Source organism: Macaca fascicularis, chromosome 2 (genome assembly GCF_037993035.2).
Source record: "Macaca fascicularis isolate 582-1 chromosome 2, T2T-MFA8v1.1".
Taxonomy (NCBI): domain Eukaryota; kingdom Metazoa; phylum Chordata; class Mammalia; order Primates; family Cercopithecidae; genus Macaca; species Macaca fascicularis.
This window is the reverse complement of record NC_088376.1, coordinates 123,095,759-123,122,294: the sequence shown is the minus strand read 5'-3', so window position 1 is coordinate 123,122,294 and position 26,536 is coordinate 123,095,759. Positions and strand designations below refer to the sequence as shown.

General features: G+C 39.5%; 1 protein-coding gene across 23 annotated transcripts in view; it reads left to right on the top strand.

Moving 5' to 3' along the window:
* FHIT (fragile histidine triad diadenosine triphosphatase) overlaps positions 1–26,536 on the top strand; it is a 1,487,537-nt gene that overhangs the window by 1,212,632 nt on the left and 248,369 nt on the right. For 21 of the 23 annotated variants that reach the window (XM_015445372.3, XM_065540869.1, XM_065540872.1 and 18 more), the window contains 2 exons: positions 12,640–12,785; positions 15,431–15,460. In XM_015445372.3, coding sequence (XP_015300858.1) covers positions 12,640–12,785; positions 15,431–15,460 — 176 coding nt within the window. The remainder of the gene's footprint in view (positions 1–12,639; positions 12,786–15,430; positions 15,461–26,536) is intronic. The other 2 variants (XM_074032605.1, XM_065540868.1) reach the window with 1 other exon arrangement.

Sequence of the window (26,536 nt, the reverse complement as noted above, 5' to 3'; positions counted from 1 at the left end):
TTAGAGTGAAAAATTGCAAATTCTAAATGCGTTTAAATATTTAAAATATTTTTCCAGTGTTTGTTTTTACATTTTGAGATTTTTTTTATTGTTAGCAATCATATTTTGAAAAATTCATACAGTTAGAACTGGAGAGGAAGACTAATTATAAGATGATTAATTCCTAGACTCTGCTACCAGTGGTGCTTAGATTATGAGGGGGAAATAAAAAGCAGACAGAGATCAAATGAGGAAATGGAGATAGGTGGGTGAGTGGAATGTAGAAAAGTAGAGACATTTTAAACATGAGATGAATGAAGATCTGGGTTCTAAATGATAACACTCGTGCTAGTGAGACACTGTTTAAATCACATAACCATATTACCATTGCTGAATTAAGGGAAGCTTTGAGGGAATTCATTTCCATTGACTATTTTTTTTTTTCTAAACCAACCATTCGTTCAGCTTTTATTTGTTGGTGTGAAATATGCTATTATTTTGAAAAAACACTTTTAACATCCCAATGAAGTAGGTACAAATATTAACCCAAATTTAGGAAGAGGACATTGGGCTAGGAGATTTGAAGAAGAAAGAGTAGAAAGAAGGGGGAGTTTTTTGTTTGAAATCCTGGATTTGCGATTGTATTTCTTTTACTGTTTTTAAAATGCCCCAGCCTCTCCTGTCATTGCCAGTTGATTTTATTAGGAGAAAAGTGTAAGCAGATGGAAAGAACATTTCTTTTCCCCCCTTTACAGGCCTTGGAGGTTTAGTGATAAATGCTGAGCTATATTTGCATACAAATCACTATCTTGAAAAAGTCTGCTTTCTTGACACTCTGGCAGTATAGTTCATTGCTGAGTTGTTGTGGTTGTTGTTGTTAATGAATTGCTGCTTTGTTTTTAGAGGCTGCCTGATTAACTTATTCTATTCTGGAAGCTGCCACAGTGACATTAAACCGTCTTTTGCTTCCTGTTTTGGAAACATTTGGAAATCACTGGCTGCTGAAACTTTTCTCTCTTTCTCGCTTTCTCTCTCTCTCTCTCTCCTTTTTTTCTGATAGAATTTTCTGCTTTTTTATTGTTGCAAATGATGTAGCCTATTCTTTAATTTTGAATGGATCACACAATCATCTTTATGTGTCCAGCTGTCTTTTGTTGGAAGAGACATGTCTTAAATTGTTCACTGCTGAATCAGTTTAAAATGACTTCGGTGTTAAGATATTAAAAAAAATTTTTTTGTTTGTGTTTTATGGAGGCTCCATGCTTGTGAATGATAGCACATTGCTCAGACAGAGTAAACTTCTTTTCTTACTCTTCAGTACTGGGTATATTAGATTCTAAGCCAAAGTGAGCAAAAGTCTGAGCCTGTTTCTAATCATTCTCTTGGGAACTAATCTTCAAAGAATTCTTCTGATTTAAATCTAGGATTCTTATCTTAGTTGGGGTCAGGAGACTGTTTAAGAATTTTATACCAGAGGAAAACAATGCGTGTGCGTGCACACATGTACCATTTTGCGAACAATTTCAGGAGATTCATAGAAGCCCTGGAGCCAATCTGTAGACCCAGGTTAGGAAACTGCTCTAGGTATTTCTGGAGAATTCTATAAATTCAAGAAAGAAAAGTCTCCAAATTGTGAGCTACATGACATTGTCCCACCCACCATATCTCAAATTACATCACTCTTCACCTACTACCCAAGCCAGAACCTTGGAATCCTCTTTGATCCTCCTCTTCCTTTTTGCCCCCATTAGTCAGTCTTGTTGCTCCTACCTCAAACATACATCTCAAATTCTCTGCATCCCCACTGCCACCACCATAGGCCAGGTCTGTCTTGAATCTTTTACCTAGACTGCAGTAAAGATATTCCCAGTGGCCTTCAACTTTGCAGAGAGAACCCAGAATCTGTCATACATCTCCACTCTCCACTGCCCGAAATGCTTTGGTGGCTTTCCCATGCATGGTGAATAAATCCAGAATGCTGACCAAGGCTATCAAGGGCCTGCACTCTTTCCTGAAGATCCAGTTAGACCAAGTGAACTGGGCTTAGTTCATGGCCAGCTTAGCTGGTTTGGCTTGTTATGGTCTTGCCCTTGCATTCTTGCACCTTTTCTTTCTCATCTCACCCCTTACATTTTCACAGTCGTTACTATGTCACTTACCTTTGTCTGTTTACCCTCTAGATTCCACATGTTTGAAAGGGAGAGGATGACTGTACCTGGTTGTGCTGTATCCTCAGTGTCTTCTGTAATACTTGCCAGGTAGTCGGCTCTTAATTCACAAATATTTACTGAATGAATATATGAAAAAATACAGAGTTCTTGGAAGTGTTTTGGCTTTATCCTTTTCTGTAATATTTGACTTTGTGATCTTTCACTAATTCATTCAGAAGTTCATTCACTGAACACTTGGTGAATGCCTCTCACTATAAGAAATCCTCACATCATTTATTTTAGGTTGCTAGCTCATGGAGGACTGATTTTGAGAGAGAAAGATGTTGATTCATATTCTGTGAGAATGCCAAATTAGTGTTAAGTATGACTCTCTTTCATTTTTTTGAAATAAAGGATGTTTCTATTAACATTAGTAGCTGTCATAGAAGAGGGTTCCTCATTGTTATTAAAAAACATAGAACAATGTTATCTTCAAATTTTTCCAAGCTTCACTGAGTTAATAGTTCTCAAGTGTTCCATTTAAAAGACATGCAGTACTTTTGATGTGTGAAGGAAAGGCCAGTTCATATTTATTTTTCTATGCTTTTAGCTGGGTTTGTTTTGTATTAGGAGTTCATAATTGACTTCTTTTTTTTTTTTTTTTTTTTACTGTTAAGTATGTTTTTCTTAATGGTTTACATTTAAGTAAGTTGAGTCTATACTGGTTCACTGGTCTCTTAAGAACCCACAGTTTGGGGAGCATTTTGAAGAAATTATTTATTAGAAATAATTATTTCCCAGATTAAACAATGAATAAGCCTACATGACATTTCTTCTTTCACCAAATATTTATTAAAGGCCAATTCTATGTTAAGCTCTGTGTGTAGCACCAGGAATGCTAGTTGAGCCTATCTATAAAGGAGTATTTTCTCTCTTCTAAGGATGCTTTGTCTGCTAAATACCACCCCTACCTTTAATCTCCTCTCTCCCTTTCTCTCATTTCCTATTTCTTTCCTTTCATATTTATAGTTTGGCTACTGTTTGCCTTCAGATGGCATCTGAACTGTGCTGTCTGGTTGCTCCATTGGCTTGGCCAGCTATTTGGAAGATCTGATGGAAATTGGAATTTTTAGTGTCTCTTGAGTGGCATAAGCAAACCTAAATTTGGAATCCATGCTTTCAAAATCTGATAGAGCTTGCACTGAAAGAATCCTATCTATGTGGGAGTTTGGGCCCCAGGTTTCACTCTAGCCACCCTATGGAGGTATCTGCTCAGGGCACTCCCCTCATTCACGTACTGGTGAAATGAAACTGTGTATATGGTGAGGGTGCTACTAAATTTTTTTATGTTGCATGTGGTTTTCTAGATCTGCAATGAGTTGCAGATTTTTAGTATTACTTTCTAATCTCTACTTCACTAAAAAGACTTTTACAGAGTTTTTGAAATGATTCTCATTACAAAGTGCATCTGAAGTTTAAAATAATGGCTCATTGGAGTTATCTTTAAATATTTCTTTTGCTGCTGAGTGCACTTTATTTCTTCTATTGCCATGCTCCTTCAACTCTTAACTCCTAAGAGCATTTTTACAACATGTTCATTTTCATATTGATGTGTTCCCATTCTCATGTTTACACATTATGGATAGACTCTTTTGAGTGACAGTTAATTTTCCTTTTCAGTACTCTCCTAACCAGAATTATCTAAATTCTAGACACTTCTGTATATCTCTAGGACAATAACAGTAATAGTAGATTTTCATAATGATTACTGAGAGGCATTGCAAGTCCCAGAAATGACTTCTATGTCATTAAGAAAGGGAGAGAGGGAGTTCTTGGAAAAACATTTTTATTGCTGTCTAATTGAAGAATGACAGGTACTTGCTATACACGCTAATATTTTTTTCCTCCTTCATGGCAGCCAAAACTAATACATTCCTCAGTTCTTGCCTCCTTTCCTTATCAGAGCTTTAGAATCCTCTTCAACATGCTGCTCTAAATAGCTACTACAAGTTGGCTGGGGTTAGCAAAAGAGGTAAATTATTTAAGAACAAACTTGCCCTACTCACTATGACCACAATGCTCAGAGGCCCCTACTGACCTATAATTCAGGGTCTCACTGCCAGAGCAGCTACCATTGCAAGGCAGTGCTGCCTGTCTTGGTGAAGGAAATAAAGCTGTCGGTCACATACTAGCAGTTAAGGGCTTTAGCCCAGAAATGACATATATCATTTTTGCTCACAACTCTTTGACCTGTATTCCTTGAGCTTCACCCAACTGAAAGGGTCCAGAAGGCCTACCATATGCCCAGACATGGCAGTAACCTGAACTGTTTGGCAAACAGCACTAATGACTGCCATATCCCATTTGATGTATTTTAATGCTGAACTTCTCAGCATATTTCATTTCACAGAATGCTGTCTTTCTTTGCCCATGCGATTAATAGGACGTGTACTCAAGTTTTTGTTTGAAAAACAGAAAAATTATTCAGGCCTCTCTATGTTTTGGGAAATGATGCTTAAGGTTTCCAAAGAACATCCTCTGAAACATATGTCCTATATAGTGTTCTACAATATTAATAATAATAAATAATAATTATCATTCTGTAGTTAAGCAGATTTGAGCAATGCTGCATACTATTTCTTATTTTTGAGAAGCCAGAAGGCATCTTAGTAGAGTAAATCTGCTGATGAATACTGCAGTAAAGAGAGCTATTTAACTTCATTTCATCCAGTGTTTCTCAGTCTTCTTTGACCACACAGGGTTTTTTTCTGTATAATGTCTAACAGCATCCCGTGGAAGCAGTGCTCTGCTATCCCACTCTGGTAAACACTGCAGTAGGTATTATACATGGAGGCTTTTATAACCTTGAGAGGCACTGAAACAGCATGGACATTATAACAGTGTTGTAACACATGCCCCTGGCTGGGATTTTCACTTAATAGCTACATGACCTTGGTCATGCAGTTAAACTTTTTTGGCCTCAACTTCTGAATCTAGACATTGGGAGGTGATATTATCTAACTCAAAGGGTTATTGATTAGCACTAGACCATACTAGGCAGCAAACAAATGTTATATGTTGTTTCCTTCCTTTAATGGTATCATTTACTTATTTCCCACATACTTAGTTTATATGAGCATACTTTTTCCAGATATGATGCTCTTATCTCAATCAGTATAGCATTGCTTTGCATTGAAAAGTTCATAGAAAAATATGTGAAATTCAACCAAAGAATCTGTACCAGAATACTGTCAGGCTGTGGGCTCCCCTTTCAATTTACTTTCTTTGAAAGGCACTTGTTTACTTCTCTCTATGAAAATGATTCTTTCTTTTGAGCATCCAGATCAGTACAGGAGTTCTGAGGGAAGCTCAGGGCATGCTGCCTAGAAAGGGATACCTGGGTTCTCTTCCTCCAGATGACCAAGGTCTCATCATATCTCTGACCCAAAGCGTATCACAGGGAAAAACATGAGATAGTGGATATTTGTAAGATGCTTGCCTTGAGAACCAGCTCTGAGCAGAGTACTATCGTTATCTTAAGACACTGCTCTGGAATTTATCATATTCTGGAAATCGCATTTGCTTAAAATTACATCTATGTCATTTATGGTTATGGTTGATGAATATCCCATGAACCCTTTATTGAGTTACTGAAATGAATATGTTAATACCCATTGAAAAAAGGTGTGGCCCAAACTAGCAAGATGCTTCTTCAGAATTATATTTATTAATGTTCAAGGGTGATATTTCTACCTTTCTGATACGAAAATTCGCCAAAGTGCTTACATTGTGAATAGTAGATTACTTTTTGAGACGCCACCTAGTTTGACTCAAAGCTCTGTAACTTGCTATTTAAATCAAATAAATTGAATATTTTCTTGAAAAGTAGCTGACAGTCCATCCTGCTGTTGTTTTGTGAAATGACATTAAGAATTATTTTGAACATTGACAAGGCCTAGGAGTGTTTGTTAGAGTAAGGCTATACAGGGTCTGCAGGGGTCTGCATTGCAAACTGGAATGTTCCTTGCTTATCACTAAACTACACACAGATCTGCAGTAGAGATGAATACAGACTCTTCTTTTTTATTAGTTCAGAAGAATGATTAATCCTGTGTTGTATTATTTGATACTGCCTTACTTCATATTAATATATACACAGGCTAATCAGCCTCATCAAAATCAGTGATATTTTGATGATTTGCTTTATTTTGGTGACTTCTATATTCTGAATCCCTAGAATAGATCAGATATAGAAAACTAAATGGGGGCAAGTCTGAGCAACTCTGATCATAATATTCTGCTGTCATCTTTAATTAATCATCTGAATCAGTACATTTCCATTTCTCTGTCAGTGCTCTATATTTAAATATTTCATATTTGTCATGGAAATCCTCCTAAAATTATTTTTAATCAATTATTATCCTTGATGAGCAAATTTTGAACTTATCAAATTTATTTTGAATAAAAATGTGGCAACATAATGGAAATGTTATGTAGTTGGGAAGGTTCTCACTTTTGCAGCATCTCCCTTTATTCTGATTCCACCAGTCCTTTGCAGTTGGTTTTGCGGTTCATGAGGCAGTATGGGAGGCCACAGAAATGGCTCATGCATCTCATGTCGCGTGTCCATTCTCACTGGTGGTGGCTGCTTGGAGGTTGTATTGGCAAGGATTTTGGGACACTCTGGTTAGAGAGAATTCTGTGGTGGATTATCGATGTCTGTCATAATTTACCATTGGAAAATAGTGGCAGATGTGCAATGTTTTGCCATCTCAGTGTTAAAGAAAGAGATTTGGTTGGGGAAGCTCACCGACTGAGTTTCAATCCCAATTGTGCTCCTAACTGTGTGACTTTGAACAAGTCAAGTAATCTTTCTAGCCCTATTTTTAAAATCTGACAATGAAGGTATTGGAGTAGATGATGTTTAAGATCCATCTCGACGGGGCACGGTGGCTCGTGCCTGTAATCCCAACACTTTGGGAGGCCAAGGTGGGTGGATCACCTAAGGTCAGGAGTTTACGATCAGCCTGACCAACATGGAGAAACCCCGTCTCTACTAAAAATACAAAATTCGCCGGGCATGGTGGCGCACGCCTGTAATCCCAGCTACTCGGGAGGCTGAGGCAGGAGAATCGCTTGAACCCAGGAAGCAGAGGTTGCGCTGAGCCGAGATTGTGCCATTACACTCCAGCCTGGGCAACAAGAGCAAAACTCCGTCTCAAAAAAAAAAAAAAAAAAGAACATCTCAACTCTAAAATGCCATCCTGTATTTACTCACTAGGACAGCCAAGATACCTTGGGCCCCTGTTAATTTTTAAACATCCTTGGAACTTCCCAGTGTCCATACCCCTTTTGACTGTCATCTTTCCACTGCTCTTGTTAGAAGACAGAATATCTCTACCTTGAATCTGGATTGGCTTGTGATTTTCTTTGACCAATAAAATTTGGGACAATGTAAGCCTTAAGCAACTTCAGAGATTTTGCATCTATTGGGATGGAAGAGCATGTAGAGTGAAGGGCCTAGTGGATCCAGCTGAGCCCAGGCTCCACCCTACCTTCCATCTGAAAGCAGTTGCATGAGTGAGTCCAGGTGAGACCCTCAGCAAAAACCATCCATAGACTTATGGTAGTAAAACCTATCAATGTTGGTTTGTTGTTGCTGTTGATTTGAGACAGAGTTTTGCTTTTGTCACCCAGGCTAGAGTACAATGGCATGACCTCAGCTCACTGCAGCCTCCACCTCCCAGGTTCAAGGGATTCTCCTGTCTCTGCCTCCTGAGTAGCTGGAATTACAGATGCCTGCCACCATGCCCAGCTAATTTTTTTTGTATTTTTAGTAGAGATGGCGTTTCACCATGTTGGCCAGGCTGGTCTTGAACTCCTGACCTCAGGTGATCTGCCCGCTTTGGCCTCCCAAAGTGCTAGGATTACAGGCGTGAGTCACTGCGCCTGGCCAATCAATGTTGTTTTAAGCCTCTATGATGTGGGGTAGTTTATTATGCAGCAGTAGATAAGTGATACAGAAACTGGAAGTCAGTCAGTGGCTCTCCTGAGTCTAGAAGGTCTGAAATGATCTCTGACAGTAAGGCACCTCTCTGACAGCTGAGGTGCCTTAGTTCTTCATGTTGCCACTTAGTAGGCTAGCTGGCAATTTTTATAGCATGTTGGTCTCAGGCTTCCAAGAGAGCAATAATCAGAGGTTTCAAGGTCACTTAAGGCCTAACGTTGGAAAGTCACACAGCAACACTGCTGTAGATTGGATATTTGACCCTCCAAACCTCATGTTGAAATTTGATCCCTGATGTTGAAGATAGGGTCTAATGGGAAGTGTTTGGGGGCAGATCTTTCATGAATCACTTGATAACATCTTTGTGGTAACCAGTGAACTCTCTACTGCTCTATTAGTTCCCAGAAGAGCTGGTTGTTGAAAAGGGTCTGACACCTCCCTCCCATCTCTCTTGCCTCCTTTCTCACCATCTGATCTCTGCAAACCGTTTCCCCTTCCACTTCAGCCATTAATGGAAGCATCTTGAGGCTTCCACCAAATTCAGAAGCCAGCATCATGCTTCTTGGACAGCCTTCAGAACTGTGAGCCAGATAAACCCCTTTTCTTTATACACTACCCAGCTTCAGGTATTCTTTTATAGCAACACAAACACAAAGTAAGACAAGCGCTCAAGGGGAGGGCAAATAGACTGCAACTCTTGATGGACAGAGGGGTAAAGCCACATAGCAAAACAGCCTGTAGGACGGGAGGGATTCTTGTGGTCATATTTGCAAACAGTAAACCACACCAGCTCTAGGCACCTGACTAATGCAAATATTTCTTTCTTTCATTGTGTGTATTCTGAGTTGGCAGTGTGTCAGCAAGAGTTCAGCATAGGGCTTGGCATGTGGTCACACTACTTTAATGCAGCAAAAACACCTAACGTATTTATGTTCAAAAAGATAGAGATAGTCAGTTCTGGGCTGGTGGTAAGCATGAAGAGGAAGAGAGGAAGAGGGAAAACAAAAAGAAAGGATTGCCAAGTTTCTGGTAGTCTCTTGTGATATGAATCATGTGTTATGAAAAGATCCATAATTCTCAGTAATTAGACTGTCCAACAAGCAATGGATTCAGTGTGTCTGACAACCTGACCCAGTGATAGAGGCTGCAGTACCTAAACTGTCTCAGGAGTCTGGCCCATGATGGAGCCCAAGTTATCTTGAAGCAACTGAAAGTCAGGATGAAGAAGGGCCAAAATACCAGCTTTGTATCCCTCTTTACTTCCTCCAGCTCAGGCAAGTTGGTACTCTCATTTTTGATCTTCTTACAATTCCCTGTTAGGATGAAGGCGTATTCACTGCCTAGTGCTCAGGCCTCCTTTCAGTGTGGGATTGTAGGTCTCATATGCTTTCTTTTTCCAAGGTTAGGTGTTTCTTATGCCTTTAGCATGTTTGCATCATAGCCTTCTATTTAATGGAAACAGTGGTTCCCTTCTATGAACAGAGTGACTCTAGGGAATGCAGGGCACAGTTTTAATAAGAGGCTAGGCAGAAATGGAGTCATGAAAGCTCTAAAAAGCATGACATCACAGCACTATCATTAATAATGTGAACTTTAGAATCAGACAGACTTGAGTTGAATTCTAGTTTTAATCTCATTTTGAGTGTGCTGGCGTGGCAAGTTTCTAATTTTCCCAAAGAAATTATTGCTTATAATTCATCTTCAACATGGGAATTACGATAGTATTAATAATTTATGGGTTTGTTGGAAAGATTGAGTAAGTAAGAGTATGTACAAAAGTGAAATGGTGATTTGGGCCAAAGGAGGAATGCTTAACAACTGTCTTTGAAGCTAACCTTAAGTTGCTAGACCATTTTTAAGGACAAATTTTGGTCTAGGTGTGGAGAAATGGTTCTACTTTAAAAGGCAAAATGTAGGATGAGATGGAAAAGTTTATCTAACACCCTGAGGCAGAGTTAGATCTGACCTCCTCTGTGCTCCCACAGTATTCTATACTGATTTCTACCAATAGCATTCATCTCTCTATGTTGTAATGATCTGTTTGCACTGCATGGCAGTTTGGGACATTACAATGTGAACTCCTCAAGGTCAGCTACTCTGTCCTGGTCACCTTAGCATCCTAAGTCCCAGCATAGATCATGGACTGAGAGGAGACTGCAGTGTTGGGATGGATGAGTGAGTAGGTTGCCAGCCCAATCCACTGGCTAAATCACTCCCCGATTTTTAAAGTCCAGTTTAAATCTCATCTGCTCTAAGAGGTTGCCTTTGGTTTTCATCTACTGTGAGAAATCTCCTTGTCAACTATACAACCTAAGTTATAACTATTGACCTTCGCTTCCTTTAAAAAATATTACTACTAAAAAAATCTCTCTAGATTATAGGGAGAAGTGGTAACCAGCTCCACAAGTTTTCACACATGATATGTACTGGATAAAACATTTATTCAATTCAATATATTAAGTTTAAGTCTTTGAAGGTTATCCTACATGTTGGCTAAGAAATCTTGACAGAGGTGATAATCCCAGGCAAACAGGACCCAGAAGTAAATGTGTCCTTATAGCCTATGTATAATATGGAATTTATCCATTAACAAAGCTTAAGAGGCTCCAGATTAAATTATATTGCATTTGTGGTATTATTTTAAAACAATTGGCATATAAAAAGTGGCATTAGAATTACAAAAACTATCTGCTGTTCTTCAAATTAATTCGCTTTCCCTGAGTTGTTTTTCTAGGAGCAACATGCAAACAAGCAAAACTGGCAAATAATAAGATTATTTTATGGCATTGGAAAAAAAAACTTTTGGATGTCATTGATATTACTAAATTTACATTAGATGCATAGGTTGTCTGATTCATTCCATCAATTTTCACAGTAAGCCATTGTTTAAGTGAAATGTCTTCCTTCCCCACTGAGTTGCTGTGTGTGAACATAGCCTAATACAGCACTTACGGACTTCGTTGTAAGCTTGCATGGTTGTCACCCTTGCTGCGGTTTGGTGAAGCCAGGCCTAAGGGAGGGTATAATTTAAAGCAGGGAGGGCGCATATGGGGAAGGGTCCCTTTTAACACAGAAAAAGCAACTCTGTGGGAGTGGAGGCTGGCAATCTGCTCAAAGGAAATGAAAGGAAATTCTTCATTTCTAAATGGTTCATTGACCCATGATAATAAAGCAGGCCTGCCAAAGATGGATAATTATCTTTTTAAGTATCAGATGCCCTGTGGGTGAAGGCCTCCCTACTCCTCTCTTGAGAAATGAACTCCGATTTTAAAAATGCTTCTTTTCATAGTTTACCATTGACATGAATTTCCTGATTATGAGCAAAATTAATCAGTTTCTTCTTTCTTTTCCCCTCTCTCTTATGGAAATCAGGCCTGACCAGCTGAGCTCAGTGTGTTTCCCCTTGGGCTCTGAGTTCTACCAATAGTGGAATGGGGTTGATATTCTAGTGAGACTAGCAATTGCAGAATTATGGTTTTATTATGCCCCTTAGCTGCTTAGCTCCAGGCAGGAGCATGGTGTCTTAAAACAACAAGAAAAAAGAAACAGAAAAACGTACAAGAGTTTGTTTCTCTTGTTAGTATCTAAAAACTAAACAAATATTTTTTTATATCTATATAGTGCATGTATATACACACATGTGCATACATATGTGTATAGTAACTGAAATGTTACTGATGGTGTAACAGTGAATATTGATTTCCTATCAGTAATTAATCAAATTTCTATCCTTTTTTTCTCTAGATCTTATATGTTGCTGAGAACAGTAATGTAAATATGTTGCCTTGTCTAACTTGCAGAATGCATTAAGAATGTTTTATTTGAATAACAAGACAACCTGTTTCTTTCATGATTTAACTTCAAATGTCTTCTTTTGGATTCTAGAAAAAAAATCAGTCTAAGGAACTCTTGTCATAAATTGCTTAACCACATGGCACATTTCTTAGTTATGGATAAAGTTCACTATACATTTTCAGAATGTCTACACTCTTTTAAAAATAAAATAAACATCTACTTTTTTATGTTCATTGCATAGTTCTCTTATTTCTCTAAAGAGATAATTTAAATTAAAAATTTATCACCATGTTCTACCTAGAGAAACCAAGTGGATATTCCAGTTGCTTCTTCAACCTAGTGCCTTTGGCAGCTGAAGCGGACACAGCTTTAGAATAGGGGTCAAGAGATAATGGTCTAGAATAGATCTGGTCTCCTGGCATAATTATCTCACCATACACTTGAGTCTCTCTGTACACATATGTCCCTTTCTTTTGCGAGAAATTCTTCTGTGTACCACAGCTTCTCCTTCAAAGTGTAATTATCCATGTATGGAAGCTCTCTTTGAACTCTTTGGAGTTCAGTGGATGGTAAATATCTGTTTCTTCATTCCTTAGTCTTTGAGAGTTCAGGCCCTGGTCCAAGAAGATTCAATCCTGTGGGTATAAGCTGCTTGGTTAGAACACTACACAAAGCCAGCAGCATGGACCTTAACAGACCTTGCTACAGATGTCCTTGTGTGCCCGCTGCGGCCAGTGGAGCGCTTCCGTGACCTGCGACCTGATGAAGTGGCTGATTTGTTTCAGGTGACCCAGAGAGTTGGGACAGTGGTGGAAAAACATTTCCATGGGACCTCTCTCACCTTTTCCATGCAGGTGAGTGTACAGATTACTCAGAAATTATTTTTCTTCCTTTTCAAATCCCGACATTGGGCTTGTTCCTCCTGACATCTCACCAGGAAGGCAGATGTGATTGTTTGTATTTTATGTAGCAGCCGAAAAAAGATGTTATTAATGCAGGGCAGCCCTACTGTCCATCGGCCCCAAGATGGACCATGGAATAGCATCCAAGGTGATGTCTGAGGCTTCTTTACCAAGCAGGTGGGAGTAATGGATAAGTGATTTAATGGACATTCAGACATTCCAGATTGCTTACTGGAACTGGGACTGGAGAAATCATTTTCATTCCATGGTAACTAATTTTTGAGCACTGCATGGACAAAGCCCTGCTCTAATTCCAGGGTGGCAGTGATATACAGCTTAGGTTGGGCCTTACCTTTTGTCTGTCTTTAATTCAAGCTGCAGAGGTTGATCACAGATTAGTTAGAAGCTAGATTGACTGGTTGGGTGTGGCCTACTAACCAGTAAAGAAATCAGATCCCTAGTCACTGGAGATTTTGAGGATTTTTAGGCAGAGGTTGAACCAACACTTCTCAGGTTGGGAGAAGGATGTCCATGGTGAGTCATCAATAGGGAATTGAGTAAATCCGTAGTAACATACCATGAGCTCCTTCAGGTCCTCTATGGAAAGGGCTGGGGTGTCAATGCATAAAGTCCTTCATGGCTCTGAAATTGGATGACTCTGTAATTGCCCTTTGGAAAGACACACTTTCAAAATGTGGGGATTCTGTACTCAGCCTGTTAAACTGAATGTTTGTCATTCTTCCTCCTCTCCTCAGCAATCTACCATAGAGCTTCAAAGAGACCAGATAAAGAAAGCCAGTGTTTTCAGGTTATAAAGGCTCTGACTAAAAGTGCTCATCTTCTCAAACAGATTTTTTTCTTTCTTTTTTTGCTGCTGTATCTGTGTTAAGAGTAGCTAAACTTCCCCCAAATGCTTTGTGTGTGTGTGTTGTGTGTCAAACCATCTGGGTCACCTCTAGGCAGGGAGTTCAGCTCAGAGGGGGTTATCAAGCTTATGTTGCAAACGGTGTTCCTGGAGAGGCCAAACGAAGGCAGTGAATGAAAACCTCTGTTAATGTTTAGTGAGATACAAGAATAAAAATCACATTTATAGGAAATGACCATTGCTGGTTATGAAACATGTTTCACTAGAAAGATAATTCCATACATGTAAGAGCTGACTTGTGTTACCACCTAGAGTACTTTCGTATATGCAATGTGGTCAAACTTTTTTTTTTTTACTGTAACTTACAGCAAGATATATATTTATTTCAAAATCATGCATGTCCCCCCGGCACACATATATGAAATATATGCATGTGCCTATATTGATAAAGGAAACCAGAGTTTCACAAAACAATGTTTACTCATTCTGTGCAGTCTAATAGTTTTTATTCTATTAAGATCTGATTTCTGGCTGGGTGCGGTGGTTCATGCCTGTAATCCCAGCACTTTGGGAGGCTAAGACCAGCAGCTCTCTTGAGCTCAGGGGTTTGAGATTAGCCTGGGCAACATGGGAAAACCCTGTCCCTAAAAAAATACAAAAATTAGCCAGGCATGATGGTGCATGCCTGATGGTGTAACAGTGAATATTGATTTCCTATCAGTAATTAATCTCCTGCCTCGGGAGGCTGAGGCAGGAGAATCACTTGAGTCCAGAAGGTCAAGGCTGCAGTGAGCCGCCATCATGCCACCACACTCTGGCCTGGACAGCTGAGTAAGACCCTGTATAAAACAACAACAACAGCAACAACAAAAACACCTGATTTATTTTGTTTGTAATGCTGATTGCAACCTATTACGTTGACTTCATGACCCACTAATAGGTTGTGACTCAAAGTTTGAAAATCCCTGATATACACAGTTGCGCTTAATCCTTGCCATAGCAGGGCAGGAGTTCTCACCCCATCAGTCAGGCTCGTAGAGGTAGACAGACCTGGCTAAAGTTGCAGAAGCCAAATTCTATTTTGGAATTTCTGATTGTGGAGCTATTGCTTGTTTTGCCATCTCAACCAACTGAGTATCCACTTTTGCTTTTTATTATGGCCGGTTACTTGGTGAGTTTGCTCATTTTCAACTAAGCTTCAGAAACAGAGAAAGGGAACCAGGTTGGGAAAAGGGTCCAGCTACAATGAACACTACCATTGGTCTCCCCCAAGGTCAGAATAGCCAGAGAGGACTCTTCTCATATGAAATACCCCATATTCTTGCTTAATGGCTTATGTTTATAGCAGATTTCCTGAGTAGAAGCTTAAAGTAATCAGACTTTAATTAAACCACATCTAAAGATAACCAAAAGGTGCGATACTTCACCTCCCCAAACATTTTCAGCCTTCCTTTAATGCAGTTAAAACCATAGCCAAGAGCAAAGAGCATGAAAAGTAGCAAGGAGTTGGCTTGCTGGATAATTTATATCATTTTTATACATAACTTCTCACTCTCAGGCGGAAATGGAGAACTGTCTAGTCCCACACATTTGAAGCCAATGGTCCCCATGAGAATACTATAAATTAACACACAATGAAATTGCATCTAAATTATTAATGGGTGATATTTCTGAGTAAGAAGGAGATACCATCTATCTATTCTCACCTCTGTTGGTTTTTTCCTACTTCTAGGATGGCCCCGAAGCTGGACAGACTGTGAAGGTGAGTGCTTATTATGTGCATACAAATTAATAAGAGGCGATTATGAGAACTAATAAAAAATCACAACGAGTCATTTGCAGCACATTGCTGTTTCATTATGTTATCTTCGAGGTCAGAGAGACCCTCAGTGTTAGAGCCATAAATTCTGACATTATAAACTCTGCCAAACAATATGTTTCCCATTAGTTTACAAGACATTTACTTTTAGTAGTAAAATTATTATTGTGCAAATGCTAAAACAGAAACTAAATCAAGGAGTCCGGAAACAGAAGTCAAAGTGGTTCATGTGCGGGAGTGTCTAGGAAATAGCATGTGAGCTTCCTGTGGGTTTTTGCAGCCCCATGTTAAGCCTGGGGTGTCTTTGACACACCTCTGCTTCTTGACATAGTCTGCTTTTGCTTCATTGTTCTTGAGTGTAGGGATAACCGCAGCAGTAGCATCAAGCTGCCTCCCTTCCTTCCTGTCTCTGTGCTTCTCTCTGTTCTCCTCATCACCCCCACACCTACTCTTTTCCTCCCTATGTACTTAATACCAAAGTTCAAACCTAATGGAGTCAGTGGAGCTCAAAGATGGGTTTTTACGTGTACTAGGAGAAGAAAGGAGGATTTGTTAGGATAGTCTCTGCTTCTGTAGTAAAAATAAAATAATAAAATCCTGGCTGATTCAGAAGCTGGGTTTCAGCTCTTTTCATACAAACACTAATTCCTATACGGGTAGATCCTGCACCTAAGTCACAGAAAAGGCTCTTTTTGGTGCTAGAAGTCAGACGCAAGTCAGGCTGGGATGTTAATGTTACACTTTGTTGAAATAAAGTTTAATGGTTCGAAGACTAGCTGTGAGTGGATAAGGTGATGCCCGCACAAACAATGCCAAATAAATGTAAGTTCCCTTTTGATCTTACTTTACTTTGGACTTTAACACAGCTATTCTGGGACTTTTAAAATAGAATCTCTGGGAAATACCTCTAAGAAGTGAAAGTTTATGTAGGGACTGCCACCATATGAGCCACCAAATTCCTTATCATAAAAAAGGGCTAGCCTCCTAATTGCTCTACACACAGGGTGTGGTGATAGACAGAGACTTTCAGCTTTCCTCTATCCCACTGTCTCACCTCCATATGAGGCTCTAAATATACAGATGCAAAGAAAGGATTTAATACCTGTGGCTTGTTTTTGAAATCAGTTCTTGAAATGCAAAACACAAATGTTTAAACTTGGTTCCCAGATTTTTTTAAACTCAGTATTCAAATGTAAATTCCAACTATACCGGATTGGTTAGATGCACTATGCAATATCTGTTTGATGGAATTCCTTCAGCCATTGAAAGTCATACTGTCGAGGCATAGCTAGTGACACGGGAGAATGCACAAACTGTATTAAGTGGAATGCACAGAATGATAATAGGTACATAGTGAGCGTAGCTGAAACGTATATAAATAGATAGGTTATATGATCTCAAAATTTCATTCAGCTATTCTAAAGCGGGGTAGAAAATATTTGCTCTACAACAGGCTCTGAATAGAGACAGAAAGTAGATTAGTGGTTGCCAGGGACTGGGACAAGGAAGGAATGGGGAATGATTCCTAATGGGTACAGGTTTCTTTTAGGGTAATGAAAATGTTGTGGACTTAGTGGTGATGGTTGTGCAACATTGTGAATATAATAAAGCCACTGAATTGTATGTCTTAAAATGGTGAATTTTATGATATTTGAATTATCTCTTGACTAAAATTAATACACACACACACACACACACACACACAAAACAAATAAGCAGTGAGCCTAGCTGAGCTGATAACTATGGCTATAGATTATGTAACTCCAATAGTAATTACTTTTTAATGTCCCAATTATCTGGCCAAAATGTGTAATGTTTTTGTTAGCTTTGATGGTGATGATGATGGACTAATTCTTAACAGATAGTACTTATATTTGAATTGTTGAATGTGGTTATTGTTATCACCACTCTGATTGTTTAGCTTAAGTTGATTTTTTAAAAATAATTCTGTTTTCTAAATCAGCAGATTATGTTGTTTTGCATATCTTTCAATTGTTTCCAACCTGATCACAGAAGTCCCCTGATATGAATTAATGGGGATATCTTGACTCATTTGTAGAATACGGTGGTTAAAAGAAAACCACCATACACACACACACACACACACACACACACACGCACACACACACAGGCGTAAAATCCCAGAGAACAATGAAGGTTCCAAAGCTGTTCTTTAGACAAAGTATCCATATCTAAAGTTGTTGAATCTACTTTTCAAAATGTGATCTTTGTATCACCTGCATGAAAATTAACTTTGATATCAGTCAACAACAACAAAAAGTTGATTCTCAGGTCTTATTCTAAACCTACTTATTTAGAATATTGTGACTGGGGCTTGGGAATCTTCACTATTAACAAGCACATCCCATGATACATATTTGCCAGCCTCAGTATTGTATGATGATAAAATATTGAGTGGCAGTGGTCCCATAATTATGACCCCTGGAAGCCAGTCTTGCAGTAGCCAGCCCCTCTAGGGGACAAAGCAGCATCTTTAATATTCAGCTGTCCAGTTGTGAAAACTACAATTCAAGACTCTGAGCATTTCATATTTTGAAATTCACACAGTTGCACATTTTAAGGCAGCATTTGACAACCTGCCATGGAAAGCACAGTGACTGTTCTCTTCATCTTTGCCTCCGTGTCTCATTCTTGATATTCTGCCTGATCCCTGGGTTCTAAACCATTTTTGTCTCATGCTGAGTGGTAATAGCAATAAGCCCGGTAATGGTCTTTGCCCCTGGAGCACCTGTTGTTATTATTAATGAAGGCACACCACTGAGTTAGCCTCTTGAACATGATACCACTGTAGGGTTTTTTGTTTCAGGGGCTTTAAATCCTGCTTTACAAAGAACAAGCATGGCCTCGCTTACTCAGTAAGGCACTTGTAGTCAGGGAAGGGAAATATCGAAGTGAAAAAGTGACCTCTTATTTCACAATTGATTATTAACTCTCCTTTTTGGGTTTAAAAGTGGTAGAACCCTGCCATCCACAAGGTGATTATTGCAGCAGTTTGATGTCCTGCAGGCTTGAGAAATAATCTTTTTCTTTCATCTTCAACCATACAGATCCAAACAGCCCCCCTGACCGTTCATCTGAAGTAGCTCTCTTAAACCCCTGCTCTCTGTCCTGGTGCATGATTTGATTTCTCTCAAGGTGTTCTTCGTTGTCTTTTATTTGTTTGGCTATGCACCTGTACCTCTGTCTTTTCTCTAATTCTTTGAGAAGGTAAGCTTGTGAGGACCTGGATTTTGTCATTGTTTATGATAGGTCTCAGGACGTGCTACCCCCAAAATATGCTAGCTCTGCGTACTGAGTATTTTAAGGTGAAGGAAACTGAGAAAACTACAGAAGCAGGAAGATCGCTCTCTGACCTTCATCCGTTTGTCTCCCCTCAAGTGTGCCGTAAAAGAATTATCTGACCTGTCAGCCCTGCAAGTAGGTCATAAGGCCCTCATTCCAGAGGAGTTCTGCCCTCTACTTACATGCCAAGAAGAATCTGAACAAATAGGCCTTGCTAAGTTTTCCCCAATTTATTACTGTCAAGTCATACTCTTTTATCGTCCAATCATACCTCTGCATGACTGTCCATAAAAATACACAGTTATCTTTAGGTCTTTATTTTTGAAGGCTCCCATGGCACATAAAACTTATATTAAATACATTTGTTCGGCTTTTCTCTTGTTAATCTGTACTGTGTTACAGGGGTCTGAGCCATGAACCAGGCAATGGGTAAGGAAATGATATGGCTTTTTCTGCCCTGTATTTTTTTTTTTTTCTTTTTTTTGAGACGGAGTCTCGCTCTGTTGCCCATGCTGGGGTGCAGTGGCGGATCTCAGCTCACTGCAAGCTCCGCCTCCCGGGTTTACGCCATTCTCCTGCCTCAGCCTCCCGAGTAGCTGGGACTACAGGCGCCCGCCACCTCGCCCGGCTAGTTTTTTTGTATTTTTTAGTAGAGACGGGGTTTTACCGTGTTCGCCAGGATGGTTTCGATCTCCTGACCTCGTAATCCGCCCGTCTCGGCCTCCCAAAGTGCTGGGATTACAGGCGTGAGCCACCGCGCCCAGCATGCCCTGTATTTTCTATGGCTATTTTGTGTGGGGAGGAGAATGATGATGATAATGGAACTTTGCTTGTTGCTTGTTGGAACAAATCTCATAAGTTTCTAACTTTAGTTAACATGAAATAGAAGGTGATATGTATGTGTATTCCAGCATGCAGTCAGGGGTATTCCTGGAATCTCTGTCAAAAGTCTCCTATATTCCAGGTGTTACTAACAAAGGCAAAATTTCCATGAATCAAGTTCTCAAATCGTGTTCCAAAATGTAATTCCATCTAACCAAACCATTAAGGCCATATTCATTCCTTTAGAAGCGAAGCTGCTTAATAAGTTTAATGTGAGCTATCTTTTAGAAAAATTGGTATGTACATCTTTGGGTGGGAGGCCATTTTAGGTATATTAAAGAGAGATTTATTCCAGGCAGGTAATCTGGAATGTCATAAGAACTATTTATAGATTACGCTTGCTTACACTCTTCTATGTTTATGGTACTTGAATCTTCTACTTAGAAATTTAATTTTATAGTATTAATGCAGTGGGAAGTAGCTGTTAATAACTTTTGAGATATTAGAAATTACTTTTTAGATTGCTCTAGAAGAATAAGATAATTATTTATAGAAGTATAATTCAAAAATTAAAGGAGATAAAAAGGAAGCTCTTCACTGAGAAGTTTCTGTGGTTCTAGAACACATTTTCCACCCAAAAATTTGGTAATCTTTCAGATTCATGAAAATGAGGACATTTTATCTCTTAAGTCTAGTAGTTAACATACTTTGGCATCAGTCAGAGGTTCCATTAGGAATATTAGCCCCTATTAACTTCCTAACTGTGCACCTTTGGATCAGCCTTTTAGCCTCTGTGAACATCTATTTCCTTGTTTTTTTTTTGAATGCAGAAACCCTATCTATTATATTGAGTGATGGTGGAGAAAAACTGACATATTCATGTTCAGTAGGTGGTACATGTAGCAGAGATTGGCTAGGATTTGGACATGGATATAGAATCTGACCAGTCTATCCCAGTTCAAATCCCAGCCCTGCCACATCATGGCCCTGGGACCTTGTACATGTTTCTTACCCTTGATCTCAATCTCAGTTTCTCATCTATAAAATAGGTTGCGGCTAGGCTTTCAGAGGATTTAACTAGCAATGAGGTGGTTTGTGGTCCTGCCAAATTCGTTTAATTATTATACACTGAATTCTCTTGCTATGAATGACTTCCTTTTGGTTAAATTCTTGAGAAAACTTTACTCTGATTATATGACTTGTGCTATTTGAATATCTTATTTGAACTTATTATAAAAATGACCCCTTGAAAATTCAGAAATCTGCCTTCTTAATTGGGGAAAATAATACTGGTCCTCTCTGTCCGAACATTTTTAGCCTCTGGTGTATGCGTAGATGATCATGAGTAAGTCGGGATTATGAATTGATAGAATACTTCACAGTTACCTAAAGAAGGTAGTCATAGGACAGAAACTTGCCTGCCCCACACTTTGCTGACTCACTAGTTATGGCGTGGGGCCTAGGACTCTGTCCTAACAGACACCACAAGTGATTCTGATGGACACTTCAGTTTTCTGAAGCTGCTTTCCTGAAGGAGTGATAAGCAGTTGTAGGGGCTGCTGCTCTCAACCCAAACCAATTTCTAGGAAAGATTTGGTGTGTACAGAAAGAGAGAAACCCATATCTTGAGGACGAAAATGATTTTCTTTTACTGTTACTTATTATTTTCATTTGGAAAGACACTTCAAGAGAGATGTAATTTGCTAAAGGACTTTTATCCTTTCATTACAGCCATGGTGAACGGTGCCTTGACTATGTTAATACCTAATGCATGTATTTACTGCATGAAGAATTGGTATCTTCAGGATGCTGTGGCTTTTATCTTATAGAATTGCCTTACGATTTGCATCTCTGCTCTCAGAATGAATCCAATTTGACTGAGTTGGTAAACCAAAAACAACTGCAGTGCTCAGGGTGTACATGTGGGAGTGGATGCCTTTGAGATGTGCTGAGGTTCCAAGCCCTTTCCCTCTGGCATGTAAATGTCTCTGACTTCCCCTCCCTCGCTCCCTCCTGGTGATTTGAGGCAAAACCCCCAGTCTCCAGCTCTCCAAGCAGAAGGGGCTGGGGGCCTGCCTGTCTCCTTTGGGAAACTTCCTCTCTCCTACTAAACCCTCAAGCCCTTTCCTAAGTAGATATCAAATCATTGAGTGTTTCCGTTTCTAGTTTGCCAACTTTAATTTGCATGATGCCATTTGGATCAAAGCACTGAAAGAAAAATTAACCAAATCCCCTGGTATTTTCACATTCTTACTTACTTTTTCCCTGTTCATTCGAACTCAAGGGCAGCTAAGGCGAATGGGATGGGAGAGATCCTGAAGTAGGGATGAGGGTGAGAAGAAAATGCAGGGAAGTTATAGCATACTGATGAAGAATGAGGACTCTGGGGCCAGACTACCTGGTTTCAAACCCAGAGCTGTCGCCTTTCTGATAACCTTTCTGAGCCCCCACATTTATTCATAAATTTAGAAAATGGAGGTCTTAAGAGTATCCTGTCTCCTGGGAGTGTTGTGAGGACAAAGTGGATTACTGCATGTAAATCCCTGTAAAATAGTGCCTGGCACATAGTAAAGTCTCAATACATGTTCACCATTAGTTTTATAATTCTTACGTCAGTCCTCACAACAACCTGCAAAGGTAGGCATTAATATTGTACACTTAGGGAAACTGAGGTTTAAAGAAGTAAAATCACATACTGGAAAAGCACAGTTGACAGATAGTGGAATTGGGATTCAAACCCGAGCCTGTCCAAAATTCCAACTCTTCATTATATCATATGACCAGGCTGTTCCTAAAAATACTCTGTATACTGTAATCACAGTGGAAGACGCTCAAGCACAGGTTTTGTAAATATTTTGTCACCCTCGACACATATTTATCTGTATTATTTTGCTCTGCTTGGAATAATGTTGGTTTCCATCTAAAAATATCCAGAGGGCAATCCCTGTTTAACTGTATTACACAGGTGAAGCTTAACTAACCTAAATGCTGCTTTATTGCTGTATGTCAATTTATAGCAGAATTATATGCTTTTAGTGTTTAATTTTTCATTAGTACTACCAAACAAATCTCCTTAGTAATTAGAGGCCCTGACATACAGCAAAGTGGATATTTGGCTGTTTAATTTATTTTGATATTTGTAATGCTAACACATGGCACATATAGTAGGGACGTTCAATGTTTTATAGGATTCAGTAAACTGTCTTTTGCACCTGAGGCTCAGAGCCTGTGATTTCTACTTAATCACTGTGAAGTCAGACCTCCTGTGAAAGGCAAGTGTTTTGTAGACCCTAAAATACCACCTAAATGTAAGGCGTTATTATTCAGTCAGCTTCTTCCCTTTACTTATGTAGTAAGGCCAGTCACTCACTGTTGTCATTTTGCTATAGGATACTAGTGCTCATTAACTAATCATTGAAGGAGCCACTACTCCGCCTCACCATTTTGCTATGTGTGTTTCAAGCCTAGGAAGCCTAAGAAATCAAATGTAAAAATCTCTAACTCCATGTAATCTGCTCATTCTAATTTCAAAGTTTTAAACCTGTGATATCTAAATAATTGGCTGGCTAAACTGTCAATTCTGTAAATAAATAAATAAACGCAGCCCAATTAATCATGTGACAAAGATTCAGTACTTTTGATTAAATATTAGTGGCCAATTCAACCTCAGTAGATGAGCCATTTGTTTTATTTTTATTTTTTTGAGACAGAGTCTTGCTTTGTCACCAAGGCTAAAGTGCAGTGGCGTGATCTCGGCTTATTACAACCTCTGCCTCCCCGGTTCAAATAATCCTCCCACCTCACCCTCCTGAGTAACTAGGACTACAGGCTCGAGTCACCCCATCCAGCTATTTTTTGTATTTTTAGTAGAGATGGGGTTTCACCGCATTGGCCAGGCTGGTCTCAAGTGATCCTCCTGCCTTGGCCTCTTAAAGTGCTCTGGGGCCGGGCGCGGTGGCTCAAGCCTGTAATCCCAGCACTTTGGGAGGCCGAGACGGGCGGATCACAAGGTCAGGAGATCGAGACCATCCTGGCTAATATGGTGAAACCCCGTCTCTACTAAAAATACAAAAAAACTAGCCGGGCGAGGTGGCGGGCGCCTGTAGTCCCAGCTACTTGGGAGGCTGAGGCAGGAGAATGGCGTAAACCCGGGAGGCGGAGCTTGCAGTGAGCTGAGATCCGGCCACTGCACTCCAGCCTGGGCGACAGAGCGAGACTCTGTCTCAAAAAAAAAAAAATAAAAAAAAAAAAAAATAAATAAAGTGCTCTGGAACCATTTGTTTTAGACTACACCACATCCTTAAATACAGAATGGAGAATGAAAGCCCATACAATAATGTGTGCCTTGATTGAAATTGGGCCTTTTAGCTGAAACAGATCCTAAATGTTACAAACTTTTGATTAGGAGTTATTGACAGAAGGAAATAATAAAATACAATAACAGGTTGCTTATAGACTGCCCAATAAATTTATAAATATGTAGATCTATATGTGGCTTAGAAGGAGGGACACAGATGGCATTCTTACTGCCTCTGGGTGGAGATAGTGAGGGGAAGCAGTGCAATGTGGGATGTGAATTGTACCCAGGGGTTTCGGCTTTACAATGTTTTATTTTTAAATTGGGTAATGTGTACATGGTTGTTAATTCTATTATTTATATTTTAAAGTGCATTTTAAAAGAAAAATCAAGGGCCCCATTTGAAGACCTTTCCATTAAGAAATGACTATTATAATTTATTCTCTTTGCTTTATTATCTTCAGCATGTATACTAGTTCTCATGCCTCCTATTTTCAAATCTCGAGGATGGGGCCCATGAAGTAGCTTTTTGAAAGGTCCACAGTTGATTCTGATGGTTACCCAGATATATCAACTGCAATTTCATTTATTTTTATAAATATATTTTGATTCTTGGTCTAGATGACCTGGACTTGATTCTTTCTCGATACTCATCTCAAATTATTCAGTCCCCTTCAGGCGCTCCTCTTTACCCTTTATGCCAAAGTCATTAATAAAGTAATTCTCAAGACACAAAAAGCAGCTGGAAAAGGTAAGGATTTCATGGCTGAGCTAGGGTCAGATGGAAACCAGCTTAATGAATAATAGACAAGGCAACCTGCAGAGCCACAGACATGGAAGAATTAGAATAATGACCTTCCTGAGGACATTTGAGTGAAAAATGTTGGGATGGTGAGACTGTAATGGCCCTCAGGCCAAACATGGTGAGGAATCCTTCCCTCCTTCTAAGTCAATTATGTTAGTGCTGGGAAAGGGTCATTTTGAAATTTTAACTTCACATGTCACGAGGCATCCATCCTACCTCTAAGGGTCTAATAGATCCCTTCTCTAAAGAAGCCTCTTGTTTACCAAAATCAGGGAAATTGAAGCATATATCTTTGGAAGCCTTCTCAATCAGATTAATCCTAAACCTCAGGAGAGAAGGGGGAAAATATAAAGAACCACACTCACACAATCGTTTGAAATCCTAGGCTTATTCAACATAAAGATAATATTATTGGATTCTAGTAATGAAAACTTCCATTTCTTTCCCTGGTAGTTTATTCTTTTAAACAAGTTTTCCTTGTTCCTGACGTTACATGAAAAATGAAGATGGAATTCTTTAAGATGTTGACCTTGCCTAGGGTGGTTGAGAAGAATAAACAACATTGAGTTAACAAAGTGAACACACCAAATATTCTTTTACTCTGTGCCTAATGTTCACATTCAAGTCTCCCACTCTGGGGTCCATATATCAGTACCTGTGCCCCCCCAAAATATTTTCTTACATGCTTTCCATCCCGGTGCCCTGACAAACAGCTCAACAGGGGCTTTTATTTGCGTTTAAATTCGTCTGTTGGTTGTAAATGGTATAAATTCCCAGATGTAATCAGGTTCTAGCAGTATAAGTTTGATGAAACTGTTCGGCCATGGAAGGAATAAATGTGACTCCAACCTCTGCTCCTCTATCAGATGACCATCGATGCATCTCACTCTTAAGGAAGAGACTCAGAGCATGGGATAATTCAAGAAAATCCCAGAGGGGCAAGTGATCTTGAAAGTCACCTAGCATCATCTACTACTTGACAGTTAATCACCCCTGTAGCATTGAAGTTTGTCTTTCATCTTCCTCTATACCTGGAAACTCAAAGCACTGTGAGGTAGCTGCTTCCAGTTCTGAATAGCTCTGATTTCGATTTCCTCACTACCAAAGTAGTCTGTTCCTCCCTTCCAGGAAATGAGCATCCTGCCTACTCATGTTTTTCTATCTGGCATTCATTCATTAATTTGTTCTTCTATCACCTACTATGTGCCAGATGTTGTCACAGGCCCCGAGAACCTAAGAAGAATGAGACATAGTCCTTGTTTTCAAGCACAGACATTGAAATGAACACCATAATGGAGGAAGGCTGAAAAAGTTGTAGAAGTTCTATAGTTAATATTAACATATTATTCCAATAAGTGTTTATTGAGTGCCTACTATGTGCCACGTACTCCCAGGCACTGGGTTTAACTGGAAGGCAAGACAGTCAAGGAGAAACTCTCAGCATATTGTGTTTTTCCCCTTACGTGAAAGGGAACAAATAAAATATTGCAGATTTGGGTTAATATTAGAAAACCTAAAACAAGGCGTTGTGAAATGGAATGACATGGTGGAAGGGGAATGAGGTGGTGTGGCTACTTTAGATGGGGTGGTCATGAAAGGCCCACTGAAGAGATTACCTATAAACTGAGAACAGGGAATGACAGGGGCCCAGCCAGGTGAAGAGCTGGAGAAGAAAGACCATTCTGGGAAGAGGAAATGGCAGTGGGAATGAGCTTGGCATATTCTAGGAAATGATTGAAGACCAGGTGGCAGAAATTTAGTGTAGAGAGAGTGGCGGCAGGAGAGAAGTGTG